At 40.4% G+C, this 22,603-nt stretch overlaps 2 protein-coding genes and 1 long non-coding RNA gene across 7 annotated transcripts; 2 read left to right on the forward strand and 1 right to left on the reverse strand.

The window, feature by feature from the left end:
• Nucleotides 1–18: 18 nt before the first annotated feature.
• On the reverse strand, nt 19–2,116 carry LOC309707696. Its single transcript, XR_014277050.1, has 3 exons — nt 1,658–2,116; nt 892–980; nt 19–695 (listed from the first exon to the last, which is right to left on the reverse strand). It is a non-coding gene; the product is annotated as an uncharacterized lncRNA (long non-coding RNA).
• A 1,525-nt stretch (nt 2,117–3,641) lies between these two features.
• Nucleotides 3,642–9,448, forward strand: LOC309707691 (lipopolysaccharide-induced tumor necrosis factor-alpha factor homolog). 3 transcript variants are annotated; one of them, XM_082535168.1, is made up of 7 exons: nt 3,644–3,729; nt 5,268–5,393; nt 5,494–5,650; nt 5,974–6,075; nt 6,616–6,687; nt 7,994–8,201; nt 8,304–9,448. In XM_082535168.1, exons 3-7 carry the CDS (start codon nt 5,515–5,517, stop codon nt 8,407–8,409), a joined length of 624 nt encoding a protein of 207 aa, XP_082391294.1. In that variant the 5' UTR covers nt 3,644–3,729; nt 5,268–5,393; nt 5,494–5,514; the 3' UTR covers nt 8,410–9,448. The 3 variants fall into 3 exon arrangements, with proteins under 3 accessions (XP_082391293.1, XP_082391295.1, XP_082391294.1); XM_082535167.1 differs by lacking the exon at nt 5,268–5,393 and having other exon boundaries at nt 3,642–3,729; XM_082535169.1 differs by lacking the exon at nt 5,268–5,393 and having other exon boundaries at nt 3,642–3,729; nt 7,994–8,103.
• A 1,954-nt stretch (nt 9,449–11,402) lies between these two features.
• Nucleotides 11,403–20,264, forward strand: LOC309708108 (protein disulfide-isomerase). Of its 3 annotated transcripts, none has more exons than XM_082535877.1 (12): nt 11,403–12,574; nt 14,461–14,856; nt 14,985–15,185; nt 15,896–16,020; nt 16,111–16,248; nt 16,583–16,690; nt 17,377–17,502; nt 17,932–18,129; nt 18,224–18,344; nt 19,621–19,802; nt 19,946–20,035; nt 20,149–20,264. In XM_082535877.1, exons 2-12 carry the CDS (start codon nt 14,688–14,690, stop codon nt 20,230–20,232), a joined length of 1,542 nt encoding a protein of 513 aa, XP_082392003.1. In that variant the 5' UTR covers nt 11,403–12,574; nt 14,461–14,687; the 3' UTR covers nt 20,233–20,264. The 3 variants fall into 3 exon arrangements, with proteins under 3 accessions (XP_082392003.1, XP_082392004.1, XP_082392002.1); XM_082535878.1 differs by having other exon boundaries at nt 14,663–14,856; XM_082535876.1 differs by lacking the exon at nt 11,403–12,574 and having other exon boundaries at nt 13,692–14,856.
• The last annotated feature ends 2,339 nt before the right edge of the window (nt 20,265–22,603 follow it).

Consider the following 22,603-nt stretch of genomic DNA (forward strand, 5'->3'; position numbering starts at 1 on the left):
TACAGGATATAAATGAGAAACTACAGAAATCTGAGATATACAGTTATACAGAAATGTGAACTATGCAAATTATAAACAGTTGTAGGATTAAAAATCATATGTACAGAATGATTATTTACACAGAACTATACAGTAGTGCAGTTAAGTAATAGCTATAAGCTATAGTAATAGCTTTAAGTCCTGTAGAAAGTTAAATATATGTTGTGCTCACTGGTTACTCTGGTATGAATGACTCTGAATTACTTTATGATAAATAACACACTATTGTCAAAAACAGTGAAAGAATTCCAGATCACAAGTTTTTAGTTCAAATACAAGTAACAACCTTTGACTTTTAATCAGGTTTTATTTAATTGTGTCAGAGAAAACATGTGCTCTTCATGTAGCTGAGTACATTCAGTGTTTAAAACAGAAGTTGTGCAGGTCTGAGATCAGCAGTTTTCTGAAACACCAAACTGAGGTACTGTTAATGCTGATGTATAGTGACACAGTTACAGGGGTGATTAATCCTTTTGACTTTTTGTCTTTAAATTTATCAATAAAACAGCTGCAGCTTTCACTGACAGCACATGTGGTACTTTAACCTTTGTACTGTTTTCTTCAGTTAATTTTGGAGTTACTACAAAGATTGAAGATATAGGATGATCTGTCTGCTGTCACTGGGTGGTGCTGAGGTCTGAATCTGAGGTCAGCTCCTGTAATCACAAACAGAACAGAATCATCACAAACTGAAATATAAAGTTTATCTCTCAAATCTGAAATACAGCTGATCCTTCTCCGGCCTCACACACTCGGGATCTGAAGTTGTTCAGTCCTACAGTTCTGCCGACAGCTGTTTATTTTTTTATTTGTTTTAAAGGCCTTACTAACACTTTCTAATATCATGTTTACCTTTGAGTTGTTGATGCTTTATAAATGGACATCTGCAAAGATGAGATGATGGAGCAGGTTTCAGTCGAGGTTCAGTCTGCTGCTGCATCCTGGTCACAACATACAGAGGTGTTATCAGCTCAGTATTGAACAAGAAATATTAACGTTTCAAATTATTTGTCCTAAAGGATGCAAGCTGTACAGAGTACTGAACATGTGACTTTGTGAACATAATTCATTAAAAATAATTTGGACAGTTTTTTAACCTGAATATTTGTAACAAACTCAGTAAAAAAAAAAAAAGCTAAAAAAAAATAATCAGGGGAAAAATGTAACATTTTAAGTTAAGCTGACAAGCGGAAGTAGTTGGTTTCAGTACATAAGTATCGGGCTTTGCTATTTAATCCGTAGCTATTGACTAATGAGGGGAATTTAAAAGTTGGCTTTAATGTCCTTCCACATGTGGAAAGCGACAGAAAACATGCTGCTGTTTGCACATATTTAATAATCAGCTCTGCACAGGAGCAGAAGCAGAGTCCAGCCCGTTGCTCTTACAGTATAATACTCATAATAAAAGTACAGTAACCGTGGTTAGTCACTGAGCAGCCCGGTGCGTTTCTCTTGATTTCTTTAGTCAGGGTAAATTCATTCACCTGCACGGGGTAGCTAAACGAACTTTACAAAACATGTTTCCCGACAGCCGAGTGCTCATCTTAGCTAGCTAGGTCCTTAGGTAGCTAGCTAAGGACCTAAATTACGGATTAGCTTACAAACACATTTAATTTACCAAAAATAATGCGGTGGGGCCTCAGGTCCTCCTGTCCGGTAGTCCAATTTACTGAAGAACACCTCAGGCTGTCACTTTGAAATAGTCGGTAATGTAAACGCTGGACCTCTCGGCATCTGCCATTCCCGAACAGACACGTGCGAGTTTGTCCGTGACCGCAGCCGCGTCGTCAGTGTTTTCTCCAGTCATTGGTCAGCATTATAATATATGCAAATACATGCGGGTCGGAATCCCCGCCCCCCAGCGCGCCCCCGTACACCAAAACAGTGCCAGCAGAGTGAAACTGAAAAATGGTTTGAAACCGAAAAGTGGATTGAAACCGAAAAATGGATGGAAACCGAAAACAAAAAAAAATTGTAAGCGAAAACAAAAAAATTACAGTTTCAATTAATTGTTTTTCACTATCAATTTTTTTTTCGGTTTCAATACAAGATTTTTCAGTATATTTATTTCAGTTACAATATTTTTTTTCAGTTTCAATCCATTTTTCGGTTTCGTTTCAAGGTGGCATCGTTCTGATTCCATACTGTAGCGCTCACAGACACAATTTGTGACAAACTGGAGAGAAAAAGTTTGTGTTTCCTGATATTTGTTGAGCTGATTGAGAAGTATTTGAAATGGCTCTAGGCTTAAAAAAGTTAACTAATTCAATAATAATATGCTTTAATCTGCCTAATGATAATAATAATAATGCACATCCATTCACTGTTCACATGCATTTAGGTGTGCAGAGTATCCAGCTGAGGTTCAAAGTGACCATCAGAATGGGGACGAGAGGTGATTTAAGTTATTTGATGTGGCACTTATTGTCATAGTGCAAGACAGGGTGGTCTGGGAATTTCAGAAAATGGTCATCTACAGAGATTATTCACCACAACCATCTGTAGGGTTTGCAGAGAGTGGTCAGAAAAAGAGAGAATATCCAGTGAGCTGCAGCTCTCTGGGTGAAAATGCATGTTGATGTCAGAGGTCAGAGGAGAATGGCCAGACTCCTCTGAGATGAACAGAAGCAAAAGTAACTCAGATAACCACTACATACAACCAAGGTACGCAGAAGAGCATCTCTAAATGCAGCAGAAGACCGCATCACTTCTGTCTGCTAAGAACAGGAAACTGACGATACATTCTTTAAAAGTGGACAATAAAAGATTAGAAAAAACATTTCCTGGTCTGATGGGTCTCAATTTCTGTTACAACTTTCAGACGATAGGATGAGAAAAATGGATCCATTCTGCCAAGTACCAACAGTTCAGGCTGCTGGTGGATGTGTAACTGCCAAATATGCTCGACTGCCTGGCTGAATGAGGCAGTTGTATAAAACTTTGAGTACTCCAGTGGAGTAGAAAAGCGCTTTATAAAAACCAGTCCAGTTACTATCTTTCCAAAGCTTTGGGGAAAAAAAGAAAAAAAAAGAAAGAAGGAAAAGAAAACCAAAAAAGCACCGGTTGTCTTAGAGCATATATAAAAACTCCCTTTTAACAGGAAGAAACCTGCAGCAGAACCAGACTCAGGGAGGGGCAGCCGTCTGCTGCGAGCGAGGGAGTGAGGAGAGGAAGACAGGACAAAGGGCACACTGTGTAAGAGAGTTGGAGATTAATAATAGCTAATGACTAAATGCGGAGGTGTACGTAGAGAGAAGGAAAAAATAAGGTAAAAAAAGGAGAGGAGGAGTGGTGACATTTACAAAAAAAATGTGAAATATTAGAAATGATTGCCAATTATTAAAAAACTTTCCATAATTGCCTCATAAAGAATGATTAGTCTTTGTGCTGGGTATCTAACAATAAATCATACTATAAAAGTTTTTTTTATTGCTGTAGATCTTGTAAATATAGTGATTCCAGCTAGTAAGCAGGTATAGACTGATTTAAGTTGAACAATCTTTTCTTCCTGCAGGGAAAACCTCTGAATAGGCAGTGGTGACTAATAAGACAAACAGGTTGGTTTTCATGTGAGACGTAAAATGTTTCCAATTCCAGGGGAGAACAGGTTTAACAGGCTGTGATGTGATGACCATGATCAGCAATGGTACGTGTTTCCTCCTGCCAGTCGTTCTTCCTCATTTGCCCAAGGTAAGACCACTGCTCCGATATATCTCACATTACACTATTTAATTAGCGGGTAATGAGCTATAAGGTTGTTGGCAGGTGTTATTGGAAATGTCTATGTGGCAGGGGCAGGTCTGTGCCTGTCTGGATCAGGTATCGGGACTTGGATGTGTCTTGTTTACATAAGAGCGAAGTCTCATGTGAGCTCGAGTGACTTGACTGCATTCAGCGGGTGCATTTCATGGCTGATACACTCGGTTTTCTCTGATATAGGGGTAGAAAAATACATCTTTGCCAGTCAGAGTTGTGTTTACATGCTGTAATAATTCTGTGTCATCTTGATAAAAAGGTGGACGATGAGTAATACACGTTTAAAAGGGTGAATATTTCACACCAGTTTAAAAACAGTGCAACTATATAGACTAACAGTCTAGATTTGACATTTGTTTCTATTTTTATAATCCCTAAAAGGGATGAAGCTGCTGATATATATATATATGGCTTCTATAGTTACATTAAAACACAACTAAGATTAATGTGTGCGGCATTATTAAAAACACTAAAGTATGTGAAGTATGAGTAAAAGACTGATTTACGCCATCACATGTTACACTGTGTGTACTGTTCTGACGCTGTCACTTTAAACCAGCAGTGCTAAACAATGAAAGACTGGATATGTAGCGCCTTTCATTGTTTAGCAGTCAGGAGGAGAGATAATGCAAGTAGCTATTACGGCAGAATCAGAGCTTCAGACTTAAAAGCAGTAATATGAGACTCAGCATCACAGAGCCTGGCATACAAAGAGCTAAACCGCCACATAAAATACTTTACAATTGACTCTTTCCAGTGCGCCCACATTAACACCAGGATAAACTGAAAGAAGCTAGTGTACACACAGCACATTTCATTTGCAATGCAAGCTGGAAAAGCCCAGGGTATAAAATGTTATTTTTTCATTCTTAAAACCTTATATGTTGGTTTTTTTTATTCATTCCCATTTTTTCCCCAGTTTCTCGGATTCAGTCCTAAACAGAGTGATTACATGTGATTCAATGTCATTTTTTTAAACAATTTGCTTAATTCAATAGTGTTTTCACACACGTAATGTCCTTTGTATCCTTTATGACCAGGTAAACAACTTTAAGCTGGTCATCGCTTCCACTAATCCTAAAAAGTAAAATTATAAAGTGATGCATTGGATCATGTAAATACATTTTTAATGTAAGTACAACTTTTGATAAAAGTAACTTCCCCATAATCCAGTCCAACAAATTACCCCTAAAAGAAGAACAGCAAAAGAAAAAGGGCACGACTGACTCCACGAATACTTTTATCACAATTCTGATAAGAGTCTCACATGACTCGTGTCGCATGTTAAGAACCTAACATGTGACATTAGTCGTGTGTTAAGAATCGCTAATGTGGGTTCACCAAACGCAAGATCATTGTCAACTTTTTTCCCCACCAAATACTAGAAGATTGTGACGACTTGTGAATGAAGATCAAAAATAACCTGTTTTAAAGTGATGACAAATAAAAATATATTTAATTTGTCACTGAAGGAAAAGCACAGATGTTATCAACAGCAGGAGCTACGTGACTCGATAATTGTGAAGAAGAGTCTTACATTAATGCCCTTTTGGGGTTTTATCTGGAAAGCAAGACTGTACCAAATCAAAGATATCTGGGTATAGACTTACATCGTTTTTATGTAATTAACTATCTGTGATGAAAACACACATTTCAAACTTGCTCTTATCTACATTTCTGTTTTTATCTTCATGACAGAATCCTGTTTGATCTGTTTGGATGGACCCCCCTTCATATGAGGAGGCCAGTCGCCAACCTCCTGCTCTGCCCATTGCAGCTTTTAACGCCCCCCCACCTGCCTATGACGCCTCTCTCTCATCCCCACCGACACCTCCACCTGCCTACAGAGAAGCAGGTGAGATAAAAATCTTTCTGCTTCCTTTAACCCCATTTCTTGAGTCAGCTCGTGAGATATTGCTGACAGGATGTACACACTAACATGTGTCCTTTTCTATTTATTTTTTGGCATACTGTTTACATGACATACCAGTTTTACCAGGCTGATTTGTAGAAATGTCGTCATTAAGTGTATTCATGCTTTTACTCTGCCAGACAACCACTTCAGTGCACTCTGAAGTAAATTTAAAAAATATATATTTAAAGTAAAGTGTGGAAGGAAACCCTAGTGTGACTGCAAAATAACATGTAAACATTTCTTTTTCTTTTTTTAAATCACAGTTACAGTTCAGCCAGATCCTTTTCCTGTCCTGTCTGTGCCAACTGCCGTGTCCTCGCCTCCCCACCAAAGCACTGGAGTCATAGTCCATCCCATTACTCAAAGTATAAAGATTGCACTTTTAATATTGACTTTGTTATGTAGACCTGTTCAACTGCTCATTAACGGAAATATCAAATCAGCCAATCACATGGCAGCAAACCAAGGCGTTTAGGCATGTAGGCATGCTCAGCAAGTTCAGTTCAGTCTCTATGTGCTGCACGCTGGTTTCACAATGTAAGAGGCTCAGTCCATATGCTGTCTGTAGTCTACTCACCAAATGTTTGTATTTTAACCCCACAGTGCCTGTCGTATCATATTTAATTCATGAGTTTTTGTGAGTTTTTGAGACTTCTACATCATCACAGTGATCCCCGTGGAAAGCCTGTCTAAACAGCACTAGAGAGAGAGAAACAAATGTAACAAATATAATTTCAAAGTAAACTCATGCATGCAAATGAATATGTTTTTTCTCAGAAGGTTCACAATATTTTCAAAAATCTTGAACTTTCTGGCAATTATTTCATGGTTCAGACTTTAAAGGGTCAAAGTGTAAGTATTTAAAAAGCTACATTAGGTTAAATTTTGGTTTTTCTGTGTTACAGTTAATCCGCATGCTTCTCGTGCTCGCGCTGCAGCTTCTGCTCCAGCTGCTGCGTCCTCGCGTTCCCGACAAGGCAAGTATCAAGACTACGTCTTTACTATAAGCATGATCTTTTTACTGCTATTTACACTTACTGGCCACTTTGTTAGGTACACCTTTTCATCTGACTGTCAATGCAAGTATCTCATCAGAAAATCACAGGGAGGTAACTAAATGCATTTAGGTATGCAGATATGGTCAAGATAACGTGCTGAAATTGAAAAGGAGCATCAGAATGGGGGAGGAAGGTGGCATTCGTGGCTTTGAATGTGACACGGTTGTTCTCGTCAGACAGGCTGGTCTGAGTATTTGAGAAAAAGCTGATCTCCTGGGATTTTTCCACACAACCATCTCTAGGGTTTACATAAAATGGGCCAAAAATATCCAGTGAACAGCAGTTCTCTGGATCAAAATACCTTGTTGATGCCAGAGGTCAGAGGAGAATAGCCAAACTGTTTCTAGCTCATAGAAAGGCATCAGGAAACAAGATATGCAGAAGAGCATTTCTGAACACACAACATGTCGATCCTCGAGGCAGAAGACCGCACTGAGTGTCTCTCCTGTCAGCTACGAACAGGAAACTGAGGCTACAGTTTAAACTGGCTCAACAAAATTGAACAAGAGAGTCAGTCATTTGGTCTAAGTAAGTAAATACATTTTATTTCTATAGGATATTTAAAACCAAAATGTGTTACACAAAATAAAACAGAATAAACAGGTTCCTATAAAAAAAAACAGCAGCTAACAGCAGCCAATCCTCCAATCACAGCTCAACAATTCAACTGTTTCACAAGTCTAACAGAAAAGGCAGCTCAGATTTAAAAACAGTCTTCACTGATGCTTGCACGAGGTCATCTGGGAGGTCATTTAAGAGTTTTGATGCAGCAACAGCAAGGACACAAGCTGCTTTTGAAATAAGCTTTGACTGCAGGGATTATCAGGAGTAACAGAGAAGCAGACCCTAACGATATGCACGCAGCATAAACACCACATATACAAAGCTCAAATCATCTCAGACGGGTTTTCCTGACCATATGGCCTCCATAGTCATCAGATTTCAATTCAACATCTTCATGATGTGGTGGAACAGAAGATTTGCATCATGGATGTGCAACAGCTGTGTGATGTCATCATGTCAATATGGAGGAAAATCTCAGGAATGTTTCTGACACCTTGTTGGAATCTTGCCATGAAGCTGTAAAGGCAGTTTTGAAAGGGAAAAGGACGTCCAACCTAGTACTAGCTAGGTGTACCTAACAAAGTGTCCAGTGGGTGTATAAGCCTCTGCCTTACTTGTTCTTCTCTCCTTCTAATAACTTCATCTGTCTCCTGAATGGCAGCTGGTGCCGCACCGCGTGTCAACAGCAGACAAACTCAGCCGATAGCAGTAGTGAGCCAGCCGCAGCCTGTTCCCATAGCGGTGGAATATCTGAGAGGCGCCCCTGGTTTGGTACGCTGCCCACACTGCAGTCATCTTGTAACCAGTAAAGTCACACATGTACCTGGGACAGCTGCTTGGTGCTGGTGTGTCATTCTTGCAATGGCGGGGTAAGAGCCCCAAACACTCACACAGGAGGAGTATTGCATGTGCACCGGCGCTAAACGAGCTTGAGCACAGCTTCATTGGTGTTTTCTGTGCTTGTGTTTCAGGCTCATCTGCGGTTTCTGTCTCATTCCATTAATGGTACGGGGAATGCAAGACACACATCACTCCTGCCCACAGTGTGGAAACCCTCTGCACGTGCACAAAAGATGACCCTGTGAGGATGAATTAACCTTACACATCGAAGTGTGGACAAATGAACTAATGAACTTGTGATGCTAGTGTGACATCTATGGCAAACGAATACTTTACACAGATGATGGCTGAGGAGAGGCCCGGAGTCATGTGGAGACTTTTGTACAAACTCTCCCAGACTGTTACAGAGGACCTCCAGGTCACCACACACACTACCACAGCTGGTAGCTGTACTGAGACATTTTTCCTTTTTTTCACACTTTAGGCTCACAAGCAGAAAAGCATTTCTAGGACGTAAATATGAAAAAGAAATTACACAAAAACACTTTTCGCACTTTCTAATTTTGTACAAATGTATTACAGTGTGAGTTCATTATGATTAAATGACACACAGCAATAACACTTTACACTCCCCTAAAGACAGTGCAGGACAGTCCTTCTTCATTGCAGACAATGGGATGAGACAGTTTAATGCAGCCATGTTTAACCACATTTGTCCAAATTCTAACATGAAAAGAGTTTTACAGCTCTGCACTAAATTCTTTTATCATTTATAATTAAGCTTTCATTGCTTTTTATCCAAACTGACTGATTTCTATATCTGAAAACGAAAAAAAAACAAAACTTTGATGTTTTTTAGCTTTACTGCAGGTACAACTGAAGTTTTTAAAGTACCTTTAACTGCCTAACTACACTATTTTACTCTTAGTGATAGTTAGAAAAAAGGTTATGTGGTTTAAATTATTATATTTATTACATCTGTTATTATTTCATGTGAGAATGGTGACCTAACTCTGCTGCACTGCTTTCTAAGCAGCTGTAATCAGTCAGTGGGACTGACTCATTCTGTCGTGTGGCCAAATGCCAGCCACTCCTGATTGAAACCTGTTCCTGAACTGATTTACAGGACTTCTATTTACTTAGCAACATATAAAAGGTTTGTTTACACCAGCAATGTTTACTCTCTGACAAGCAGACCTATAAATGTTTAGCTTTACAAATATGTTATGTGATCAAAAAAATTCATAAATAAATAGAAATCCTTAAAATACCTTAATGGTTGTGATGCGTTGGAAATCTATCACATAGAAATGGTCCAAAGAAAGTACACCCTCTTCAAATTCCAAGTATTTACATATCAGGAGATAATAAAAATTTTGAAAAAAGGTTGGTCTTTAGCAGGTCTTGAAGTTGAAGACTTGATAGATGATAAATCAATGAGATATTACCCTCTGTCATCATTTAATTAGCAAAAAATAAGCCAAAATGCAGAAGCAGTGTGTGAAAAACTAAGTACAACATTAGTGTTTCTATAGAAAGTTGGATTGCACTTGATTAACTGATGACCGCGGGTGAGCACCTCTATAAATGCAGAGGTTTTTGGTGTTTGCTACTCTGAAGCATTCAGGTGTGTGTTAGCACACAACAAAGATGACAGACAGTGATCTTAGAGAAATAGTTTTTATTTTCCATCAATCTGGAAAGGGTCGCAAGGTCATTTACCAACAATTTAAAGTCCTTCATTTTACAGTGAGGTAGAAAACATTCAAGACAGCTGCCAGTCATCCCAGGAATGAACATCCCAGCAAATTCACCCCAACATACAGAAGATCCAATAATCAGAGAAACTGCAAGAGCTGCATCTCATACTCTACAGGCCTTGGTTAAATGTTACACTCCATGGGAGTACAATTAGAAAAAGACTGATCAAGTATGACTTGTAAACCTTTAGAGTAGAGTGGAATAAAATTCCTCCACAATGGAGAGAGGGAAAGGGAAAGTGATACAGAAAGTGATTACTTTTAATACAGGGAGTGCAGAATTATTAGGCAAGTTGTATTTTTGAGGAATAATGTTATTATTGAACAACAACCATGTTCTCAATGAACCCAAAAAACTCATTAATATCAAAGCTGAATGTTTTTGGAAGTAGTTTTTAGTTTGTTTTTAGTTTTAGCTATTTTAGGGGGATATCTGTGTGCAGGTGACTATTACTGTGCATAATTATTAGGCAACTTAACAAAAAACAAATATATACCCATTTCAATTATTTATTTTTACCAGTGAAACCAATATAACATCTCCACATTCACAAATATACATTTCTGACATTCAAAAACAAAACAAAAACAAATCAGCGACCAATATAGCCTCCTTTCTTTGCAAGGACACTCAAAAGCCTGCCATCCATGGATTCTGTCAGTGTTTTGATCTGTTCACCATCAACATTGCGTGCAGCAGCAACCACAGCCTCCCAGACACTGTTCAGAGAGGTGTACTGTTTTCCCTCCTTGTAAATCTCACATTTGATGATGGACCACAGGTTCTCAATGGGGTTCAGATCAGGTGAACAAGGAGGCCATGTCATTAGTTTGTCTTCTTTTATACCCTTTCTTGCCAGCCACGCTGTGGAGTACTTGGACGCGTGTGATGGAGCATTGTCCTGCATGAAAATCATGTTTTTCTTGAAGGATGCAGACTTCTTCCTGTACCACTGCTTGAAGAAGGTGTCTTCCAGAAACTGGCAGTAGGACTGGGAGTTGAGTTTGACTCCATCCTCAATCCGAAAAGGCCCCACAAGCTCATCTTTGATGATACCAGCCCAAACCAGTACTCCACCTCCACCTTGCTGGCGTCTGAGTCGGACTGGAGCTCTCTGCCCTTTACCAATCCAGCCACGGGCCCATCCATCTGGCCCATCAAGACTCACTCTCATTTCATCAGTCCATAAAACCTTAGAAAAACCAGTCTTGAGATATTTCTTGGCCCAGTCTTGACGTTTCAGCTTGTGTGTCTTGTTCAGTGGTGGTCGTCTTTCAGCCTTTCTTACCTTGGCCATGTGTCTGAGTATTGCACACCTTGTGCTTTTGGGCACTCCAGTGATGTTGCAGCTCTGAAATATGGCCAAACTGGTGGCAAGTGGCATCTTGGCAGCTGCACACTTGACTTTTCTCAGTTCATGGGCAGTTATTTTGTGCCTTGGTTTTTCCACGCGCTTATTGCGACCCTGTTGACTATTTTGAATGAAACGCTTGATTGTTCGATGATCACGCTTCAGAAGCTTTGCAATTTTGAGACTGCTGCATCCCTCTGCAAGATATCTCACTATTTTTGACTTTTCTGAGCCTGTCAAGTCCTTCTTTTGACCCATTTTGCCAAAGGAAAGGAAGTTGCCTAATAATTATGCACACCTGATATAGGGTGTTGATGTCATTAGACCACACCCCTTCTCATTACAGAGATGCACATCACCTAATATGCTTAATTGGTAGTAGGCTTTCGAGCCTATACAGCTTGGAGTAAGACAACATGCATGAAGAGGATGATGTGGACAAAATACTCATTTGCCTAATAATTCTGCACTCCCTGTAATTTGCGGCTGCTAAAGGTGGTTCTACAAGCTACTGAATCATGGGATGTACTTGTTGTTGTTAAATCCTGATATGCAAAACCTTCGAGCTGACAGAAGGTGTACTATTTGCTTCCTTATAGTAACTGTATGTGTAACTTCTGTCAGTGTAGTAGTTTGTTTGATTTCAGTAGTGATTTTATTTTTAATCCCATTACCTTTGACTCTGCACCAATGTTAGATTTTAAAATGAGGTCTATTAAAGAATAAAGGAAGTGTGTATTAGCAGTTACCCTTTTCAATTTTGATTCAGCACACTTGTAGGTATCTTACCTGGACTGTAAATGTGGAGTAGACAAACACAACTTGTATATCTTACCTGGCTTTGGCACGTTTGAAAAGATTTTGCAGCTAGATAGCTACCAGTCACTTCACTGGAGACCAGCAAGCCTGACCAAGAAACAATCGAGCACAGAGGGAGCTTTGATATGAATCTCTCAGAATATGAACAACAGGAAAACCTGTGTGGTACTTAACATTTACTAACCAGCCGAAATTAGCTACTCTTGCAGATGAAAACAATTTCAAACTTCAAGCTAGCTGCAGGTAATGAGGGTACTCATCTATTTTTAAGCAGTTTTCTGGTATTTTGCTGTTTATATCACCAGATAAAACGTTCTTACTTACCTCATTATGATTAAACAGTTTTTATAGAACATAATTTGCCAGCTTAAGTGATCCTGGTGCTGTTTCTATTCTTTAATGCTAAGCTAAGCTAACCATGCAATTGTTGTACGCAGAGGTGGGACCAAGTCATTGTTTTGCAAGTCTCAAGTAAGTCTCAAGTCTTTATCCTCAAGTCTCAAGTCAAGTCTCAAGTAATGTCAGGCAAGTCAGAGTCGAGTCTCAAGTCACTGGTGTAAAAGTCCGAGTCAAGTCACAAGTCTGAAACTTTGAATTTCAAGTCCTTTCGAGTCTTTAAAAAAGAAAAAAATAATGTTGCAGTTATGCTAAATGTAAATATTAGACCATGTAATTTTTAAATCTGTGTTTTTCTCAACACATGACAAAATAGTGAACTTAGAAAATATACACAAATTGTGAAATTGCACCTCTTTAAAATGCAGCTCAATTAAACCTAGCTCCAAGAATAATTTTCACCGACAGTTCTGAGATAAGCTGCATGTTATTCTTGGATGCGGTTGTAGGACTGGCTTTAAAATCGCATGACAAAAATATCATACATATTAAAAAAAACTGCATCACCAACGTAGCCTGGACAACATTTGCTAGTTAGATGAAGTCAGCTATCTCATTGTAGCATATTTATATGCATATTTATAATCATACGGTTCTTGGAGTGAGTGCATACACTCATGAAGTTTAGTAACTTCCGGTCACTGCAACAAGCCCAGGTACAGTTTACCGCCGGATGGGTGCAGGACCTTGAAATGCACCGTGTAGAACGAAAGACCATCGTACGTATCATAAGTTTACCAGTCTCACAAATCGTCGTCATAAATACACATTCGTTAACCGTTTATTAATAGGACCTTTGAGCTCAACGGTAATTAATTAGTAGTGGAAATAATTTCTGGTAGCATCACAGAAATGTAGCAGTGACAATAATATTGTATGTTGTAATCGTACTGGGCAATTAGTGATACAAAAAACCTGTTTTATCCTGTGAATAAAAGTATATGTTTTTGTCAATGTACCATAATAACAGAAGCGAAACGCAGTATTCTGTCAGGATAATTTACTATTTATGCACAATAAACAAAGAAGCATAGCGCGACAATTTCTGTTCAGCGCCAGACTTGCTTGTAACCTATATCACCAATTATGTTAAGAAAAATGACGCATTAACTACAGCAGCAGACTGACCTTTGTGTAAATGCTTGGAGCAGACTAACCTGTGAGCTTTGAGTGGCTGGAATCCAGGCCATCCGTCGCCTCTTTGTTACTTCGGAAACATGGCTCGAACAATTTCTCTTCAACGACGTAATCCGATAACAACCGATCTCTTTACCCGTCGGCTTCCCGTGGCTGTCATGCGACAACATTTTTGTGTTTCTTTTTATCGCTGTATAACTGATTTCAATTGAAAGCCTGCGTGCACTAGTACCGCTTGCCACGAGTTCCCAGAATCCTTTGCGGTTCTACCCGTGAATGACGTCACATTTTCAATCTCTATATAATATGCATGTTAAATTTTATATTTGGGGTAAAATATCAAGTCTTTTCAAGTAAACCGGTTCAAGTCCAATTCAAGTCCCAAGTCATTGGTGTAAAAGTCCAAGTCAAGTCACAAGTCTTACAACATTTTTTCAAGTCAAGTCTAAAGTCATAAAATTAATGACTCGAGTCCAAGTCATGTGACTCGAGTCCACACCTCTGGTTGTACGGACATTTTTCTTGTTATCTAACCCTCTGTTAAGTCCAGTATAAAAACAGTGTGATAAAATGATATGACAGTATGGGATCAAGAATGAAAAGGCTGTTAAATAAAGTGATAAATGGGCTTTCTTTCCCTGCCTTTAATGCTGTAGTGAATGTTTAGTATCTTTGCCAAGTTGAGGTCATGTTTCGTTGCGGACCAAAAACAAAACATGCATTTATGTATTTTCGAGGGCAAATGGGTGCACTTTGCATATGAACACAAACACCAAATGTGTGAGTAACTTCCTCTTTTATGTCTGCTGTGTGACCTTGTACAGGCAACAAAGTTAGGGTTTAGCGTTTAGATACTAGAGCCTGATATGAACAGCAGCCAATAGCAGACATACAGCAGTGCTCAGATAGGAAAGTTAATCAGCTATAGGCTGCTGGGTCCAGGCGGCAGATAACGCAAGGATTCACAGTTATACCTCCTCGGCACTGATACACACATCAGACCTCCCTTTCACCACTCCCGCCAAGTTTGTCAGTGTGAGACTGAACCGCCATGAAGAGGCTTTTGCTGCTGTGCGTGACGGCCTTCTGTCTCGGCGTATGCGTCGCCGCCGACACGAAGGAAGACAAACAGTTCCCAGAGAACGACGGAGTGTTACAGCTGAAGAAGGGGAATTTCAAAAGGGCGCTGAGAAAGCATGACCAACTCCTGGTGCACTTCTGTAAGTTAAACATCAAGCCTAGTACAGCATGACCTTTGACCTTCATACTTTCATATGGTAAGCGCACAAACAGGCGACTGCAAGGTGTGTAAGAAATCAAATCCTCATTTCCTCTGCGTGTCTGTCAGTTGCACCTCTGTCGGGAGAAAGCCAGCGCGTGTCTACAGCTTTCCAAGGAGCTGCAGCAGAGCTCAAGGGGTCAAAGGTCAAGCTGGCAGTGGTTGATGTGTCAAAAGAGAAGGACCTGGCTAAAGAACTGAACGCAACGGGCCACCCAGTAATCAGACTGTACCTCTCCGGAGATAAACACAACCCAGTAGCCTGCCCTGGTAGGTGCAGAAGAGTTTCATTCATCTCATTTATTCTTTTAACAAGAACAATGTATATCATATAACATGACCCAGAGGAGTAGCTCCAGATATGGCATACTGCTGAAAAATAAATGATCCACACTTATTTTATCATGTGACAAAGCGAATGAAAAATCAGGGTTCTGATTATTAGGAAACAATAGAGAAACAAAGAGATGCTTTGGTTTGAATCTTCCTCTACCTCTGTTCGAGGGCTTTGTCCTCTAGTGCTCTGACTTCATTATGATGTTCGCTGGCACCACCGATGGCTAGATGCTGGGTAATAAAAACAGCAGTGAAAGCCCTGGCTGGAGTCATTATGTTTTCATATGAACCATATATCTCTAAAGTTATCCAGCACAAATTTTAATCGCATTTTTTGTATGAAAGTTTGCTCTTATTCTGGAAACGTGAAAAGATCAGGATGAAAGAGGCACATGCTGCAGTTAAGTTGTTAAAGCTGACACCCTGTCATTAAATTTTGCCTTGAACTTTTCAGATATGTGTCTCTTTGAGTTAACTAGCCTGCCATTTGTTGTGAAACACCAGTGGTTAGAGTTTACTGGCTGTTGTTTCATATTTCCTGCAGAGCACCAGGAGTTATTAGGATCCCCTCAGCTGTTGAATCTTAATTGTTTTGGGTAAAATATTAACAGTAAAGTGATTTGTGATCTTGGATTGTCCTGAAGTTCCTCAGAGCTCGGCTTCCATCTTGACCTGGCTGAAACGGAGGGCAGGGTCAGCTGCTGACCTCGTCACTGATCTCAGCCAATCAGAGGCCTCAGAAGAGGTGACAGTGGTTGGATTCTTTAAGGTAAAACAAAAGCCTCGCCTGAGTTCCCTTCTCTATTATGTTGTGCATCTACCGCACTCCGACAGTTTCTATGCGTTTGCGTGTGAGCAGGAGCTGAACCACGAGTACGTCCAGGTGTTCTACGCCACGGCGGTCGAGCTTCCTGACGTCAGGTTTGTGGTGACGCAGGACGATGACGTCATCGCCAAATACGGCCACACACATGATGTTGTTCTGATGCTCAAAAAGGTTCTTCACGCACAACACATACAAACACACCGGTTCACAAAAACAATACTAGTTGTGACATTGCTCTATGTGAAGAGAGGTTTTAGTTCTTTCGTTAGTTTTTAGTTCTGTTTAGTTAAGAGAAATTAGCTGAGGGTGAATGCCATAAAACATGAGTGAGATTTTAAACATAAACCTCACTGTGAGCCTTCAAAAAGACGGCATAACTGAAAGAAATCTTGATGTTGCATCCAGAGTTTTACAAAAGAAGCATAAATATATGAAGCAGACTTGTTGGTTATAGTCTTACCTGTGATACCATGTATGTTTGTGTGTCTGTGTGTGCCCACTGCAGTCTAAGCTCATCAAGGCTTACAAAATGACGCCCGAGACATCTAAAGGGGTCCTGATTGTCTTTATCACGATCTACCAGATGGACCCAGTCACTGAGTACACCGGGCAGGTACAGTGTTGTGTCCATGGTGTATTTTCACACATATACAACAGCTACGGTAGGAACGGTTTGGTCTGAATCCACTGGGATGGTGTTCAGGGAAAATCTCTGCTGACTGAAATCTAATTGCTGTTTTCATGTAGGCTACACCCACCGAGCACCTTGCACCTTGCAGTGTAATGCAGCTCTTCTGCCATAAACTTTTATAAGTCTATTGTTGACATTGCCCGAAAGGTGATTATTCTACTTTATCTTTATCACTGAGGTCGTAGTGGGTGGTGGTGGTGGTACTGGATCGCATTATGTTGAAAATCAATTTTAATATTTATCCACCTCTTTGGCATACATGACGCCATATTAAAAGGTGTTTTTAAACTCTGAATGAGTTTGCACAGCACTTTAACTGAAGTTTAAGTGCTTTTTATCACATGCGTTCACACTCTGATGGATGCACTGGAGCTTTGGCACACAGAGCTGGAGTTTGTTGTCCTCTTTATCCACCTTCACCTCCTGCCTTTGCAGTTAGCGGCTCAATTACAACTTAATATCCTCATTTGCACCTGTTATGATCATCTCAGTCAGTAGAGGGCTCTGTCCATTGAACTTAAAAATGTGCTGAATTGCCTTAACATTAGCGCCAGCTGAAATCCAGCTTCACTGCTTAAGTGTTTGAACCGCTTTGTCTCCTTTTGCAGACAGCCTCTCAGATCTTATCTTCGCCTGTGTTAAACCACGCTCTTCTCTTTGTCAACAAAAGTTCAGAAGACTTTGATGAGATTTTTTCTGCCTTCAGCACCGCTGCAGAGACATTCAGGATGAAGGTACCTAACATATGTCTGTGCTTTTGAGGTCAATAATAATGTATTTTCAGACTCTGACCTTGACTCGATCGCATAAATAACATTAATCCTCACCTTAAACCTACTTTTTACCCAAACCAGTTCTTTACTAAGGTCTTGTGAGCAGTTTGGCTGCAGAACAGCAAATCATAAACAAATGACCGTATCTGACCCTTACTCTAGTCCCAGAGTGAGATAAGAATGAATACAGCACATAGATTTAGTTTAATTTTTCCTTTGTTTTTGACCATACTGTTTAGGGCATTCTTACGGGGTGGCTGTAGCTCAGGTGGCAGAGCAGGTCAGCCACTAATCCGAAGGTCGGTGGTTTGATCCCAGGCTGCCTCCTGGCCCTGCCGCCTTGTTGTGATGTACAGGAGCGTCTGAGGGCTGTATATGTTTGTGTGTCAGATTTTGTTTGTGTTGGTGAACGTGGCTGAGCTTCGCAATGGCAGAATGATGGAGTACTTCCGGGTGCGGGACTTTGAGGCTCCCCTAATCCGACTGGTTAACCTGTCAAATCACGTGACCTACCATCTGCCCTCTGACGCCCTGAGCGTAGAGATCATAGAAAGGTTCTGCCAGGACTACCTCGAGGGCAAAGCCAAGGTAAGTCCCACTCACCTCTGCTGTGTGGCACAGAGACAGAACCCGGGAGGCAGCTCGTCTTTATGTGTTTAATGGACTTGTGTATCTCTAACAGCCTAAGATGCAGAGTGAGCCGATACCTGAAGGATGGGACCAAAAACCAGTGAAGGAGCTGGTGGGGATGAATCTGGAGAAAGTTGCCTTTAACCCAGACAAGACTGTTTTTGTCCTGTTTTGTATGTAAACACTGTTCATTTTAATATCATGCTTTAATTTGTTTTTCTTTTTAAAGAGGGCCCTAAGTTATACTGGGAGTCATTGGTGACTAAAATTGGCGACCACCCTCTGAATCCCATAAGCTAAACAGCACCTTCAAGCCTTTAGATTGAAAACGCACATGATTTGAGTTGTTGGGAGTGTATTTAAAGGGCCCTGAGAGTATAAGGAAAAAGATTCTCTAACATGATGTGTTAGGAGAACTCACACGGATGGATTTAGTGGCAGAAACACACGGGCACAAGATAGTAGTGATGCAGATTTATATACAATGATGGGGAAATATTTACAAGGGAAGGGGCTATATACAGTGACAGGTAAAAATGTGCAAGGAGAGCAGAGCTGAAGAGACGAGACGGAGCCGAGGTATGCGGGTGGGCAGATGACGCACCAGAGCTACCTGAAAACGAGGGACAAACAAAGTTTACGGAGTAACGTCGATAGCCGAGAGTTAAACTAAAGACGATGGGGAGAGTTGGAGAGCTTACTTGAAACACAGAACTACAGCTGTAGCGGTGGTCACAGACTGGTATGAAGTAACTCTCCGTCACGGATCCAAAGAAGCCAACACAAAGACAAATAGGCAGGCGAGCAGGCAGCGGGACAGGCTAGAACAAAGGAGAAGCAGGCAGGAGATGGATCCTCAAAACATGCAGCTCAATAGCGTGGAATCAACAGATTCAGCTTGCACCAACACGTTACCACTTATGACAGCGACAATACTCCGACACCAGACGTCCGTGACTCAGCTCCATAAAAGCGCTCACTGATGACGTCCGATGCACCGCAGGTGTGCCGGAATGCCATCAAGCCCCGCCTACCTATGCCAAAAAGGGAAACAAAACCCAAAAACAACAATACACCTACCCACCACCTCCTAACATGATGAGTCAAAAAAGTGTTTGAACAGATCTCCCAGGCAATACAAACACTTGAAGAAGTCCCCTTCAATGAAATGATCAGTTAACCTTTCAGAAAATGAGCAAACCAACACAAGCAACCAAGTCTGTGCCAATCCTTTATGTAGTTCAGCTAAAACCATCACTCAAATTCTATTTAAGATCCATAGACAGACTGCAGAGATACATCCCAAACAATGTGATGAAATTTGACAGATTAAAAAAAATGATGCCCTTATTTAGGGCATTTGATACAAGGAAAGTTCAAATTTATGTTGTGATTAAAAGTGAAAACATAGAGAGCTTCCTAAAGTAATCATATGTGTTTGTATTGAAGATCTGCCCTACAGTAAAGAGTCCCGCGCTGTGTTTCCGCTGTGGGAGGAACTAGCTGAGGCCTTTGAGGAGCGCGAGGACGTGGTCATCACTCGTATCGATGCTTCAGCCAATGATATCAACTTATCAGTGCAGGGCACGTACCCATCACTCTGCTTGTTTCCTGCTCTGTATGCTGAAAGGGTACGAGGCAATTATGAGGCGATTAATCGTTTTTATTAAAGCCTATGATATCATCACGAAAAACAGATTTTAAAAAAGGAATTATTTGCTCTTTAGAGGAAACCAGGCTCATTACAGTGAGATCTCTGTGGTCTGTGTCGTAGGTGGTGGTTTACACTGGAAAAAAGAAGCTGAGACCCCTGATTAAGTTTGTAGAGAAGGAGATGGAGAAAGCCAAAAAATACAGAGCTAAGGTGAATGATCATCCTTACACTTGTGCCTTTGTGTGTTTTTATAGCTGTCTGTGTGTTTGAGAGCTGCCTTTTTCTTTCAGTTAAAAATATACTTTTCTCCTTTGTGTATCCAGGAGGATGAAGACAGGAGGAAGTACACCGAGGCCATGAAAGCTGAGGAGGCAAAAAAAGCCAACAACACCAAAGATGAGCTTTAAGACAACAACAAAGACATGAGTGTGTGTGTGTGTGTGTGTGCGTGCGTGTGTGTGTGTGTAAAATGATGCTCTTTAAATGTTTCTAAATAAAAAAAATACTTTTTCTTTTTTTGATTCTGCATTAAAGTCTCAAAACATCATTTTTGATATTTAATGAAACTTTAAATGGAAAAGGTTGAATACTGAAAGAAGACACAGTATGTGCATACAGCTAAAGAGTTTGACAAATAACAGATCACCGTCCACAATTGACTATGGTTGCTGCTGTCTTCACGTGTCTCAGAACAGAATCACCAATTACCAGAGTTTGATCCCCGGCCGGTGTGTCGCTGAGTTTGGAAAACAGTTAGACACATGAACAGGTTTGTGGTGCGTCAGGGCTTTTTGCACAGTCTGAGGAACAAATTCTCCTTTTGTTGATGAAACACTAGGAAAAACTGTGTGAGGAAACGTTTCACTGGTCAAAACTTCAGGTGTAGGAAGGGGCCTCTCCAGAGGTACAACCTCCCTGAGTTGTGCTGCTGACCATGTCCATCGTTTTATGACCACAGTATACTGCTCTTATAACAGATGTCAATCCAGCAGATTATCTTTGGCATGTGGTGGATCAGGAGATTTGCAACATGGATGCACAGCTGACAAATCTGAAGCAACTGTGTGACGCTATCATGTCAATATGAAACTAAATCTGTGAGGAATGTTTCCAGGTCTTTGTTGAATCAGTGCCACAAAGAATTAAGGCAGTTCTGAAGGTTAAATCTAATTTATGTTCATTAATGCCCCTCACACTGTAACTTAAAGTAATAAATTGGTTACTGATTAATTACAGAAGTACGTTTGTGAGCATAAAGATGTAAGCCTTGGACCATCGGGATAAAATGTGATTTGGAAACTTAACAAGCATTGATAAAGCTTCATCAGTAGCTCGAGCAAGACCTCATTGTTACAGTGCTAACAGAATCATACAGGTTTTTGACAGGGAGGTTAAACTCATGCAGATTACCTTCACCCAGGTTCATGAAAACACTGATAGCAGATCATTTGTGTCAGTGTGTCAGGATGGTTTATATTTGAGCTTCTTGTTCACACAGAACTATTTTTCTTCATTTTTTAACGATTACCAAAGTCTGTGAATCCCCAAATTGTTCAGCTGTTCTTTTTGCTCCCCCTGAGGTCACTTTCACCATGTGACAAAAACAACACCCCACTGTACACACTCGGGCCACCAGTAACTTTCTAAATCCTCAATAAAAAGCTGACAGGTTGCAATGATGTTCCAAATAACTTATTAACAAAAAACAACTAAATACACAGAAAATATTTTGAAAACTGGTTTATTTTATATCTCCTAGTTTGAAGTGAAGCAATAAAAACGTGTATAAAACATCACAAACTGTAATATTATACAAATGCTTACGTCCTGCTGATGCAATGGAGACATCTTCCAGTGACAGTCTTCATCCGTGTGTGTGTGAGGAGGCTCCTAAACCCACCGACACAGAAGTGCATGTTCACAACTCCCTCTGTGCAGGCGGGGTCAGGACCCTCCTCACCCTGGGTGAAGAGGGGTGGTGCTGTGGCCAGTCAGGTATGAAGTGCTGAGAGTGGATCTTTGGTCCTCTGTGCAGCTCTGTCCACTCTCAGCTGCCCTGCAAAGCAATAACACAAGAAAGACGTCATTTTAACACAAAACAGGATTTCCATTGTAGGCAGCTGCAGCATGTTGTTAAAATGCAATTTTAAACTCAACATATACACATAAACATAAATAAACTTACACCTACAGTACTGTAGGACGATGATTTATACCAGCTTTTGGAAGGATTTAGTCTTCAAAACAGTTTGTAGCCAATGTGAGGTGATAACTTACATAGCTGGAACACAGCACCACTCTCCAGTTTGTCATTTGGTCATCCATCCTTCTCATCGGGTTGGGGTAAGGCTGTCTTCTGGGTGGAGTATCTCTCTGTGTTAGCTCCGTCCTGGACGTTGAGTGTCTGAAGTGCTGAATGCTGGGAGAGGACGATTTTAAAGCACCTGAAGACAAAAAGACAAAGAGAAAAGCATGAATTCACAGATCACCGAGTTGTTCAATTTACTTTTCTTCTGTTATGTGTTTTTACTTCACCTCTGATCCCTGAGCCACAGGCTATACCTTATGTAAAAACAAGAGACTACAGTCAGTTCACTACATCATTTTTAAACCTTTTCTAATTATTCGTGTTGACATTAAGTACAGACTTACCTTTGTCCTGCATGGTGAGCTAGAGCTTGAGAAAAAATATGTAAGTCATTTAAATAGTTACCTGTGATATCAAAAGAAATAGAAGTAACAATATCTAAAACACTACCTTACAGTCACACAGGCAAA

Source organism: Aulonocara stuartgranti (assembly GCF_965226115.1).
Source record: "Aulonocara stuartgranti genome assembly, chromosome: 6".
NCBI classification, from domain to species: Eukaryota; Metazoa; Chordata; class Actinopteri; order Cichliformes; family Cichlidae; genus Aulonocara; species Aulonocara stuartgranti.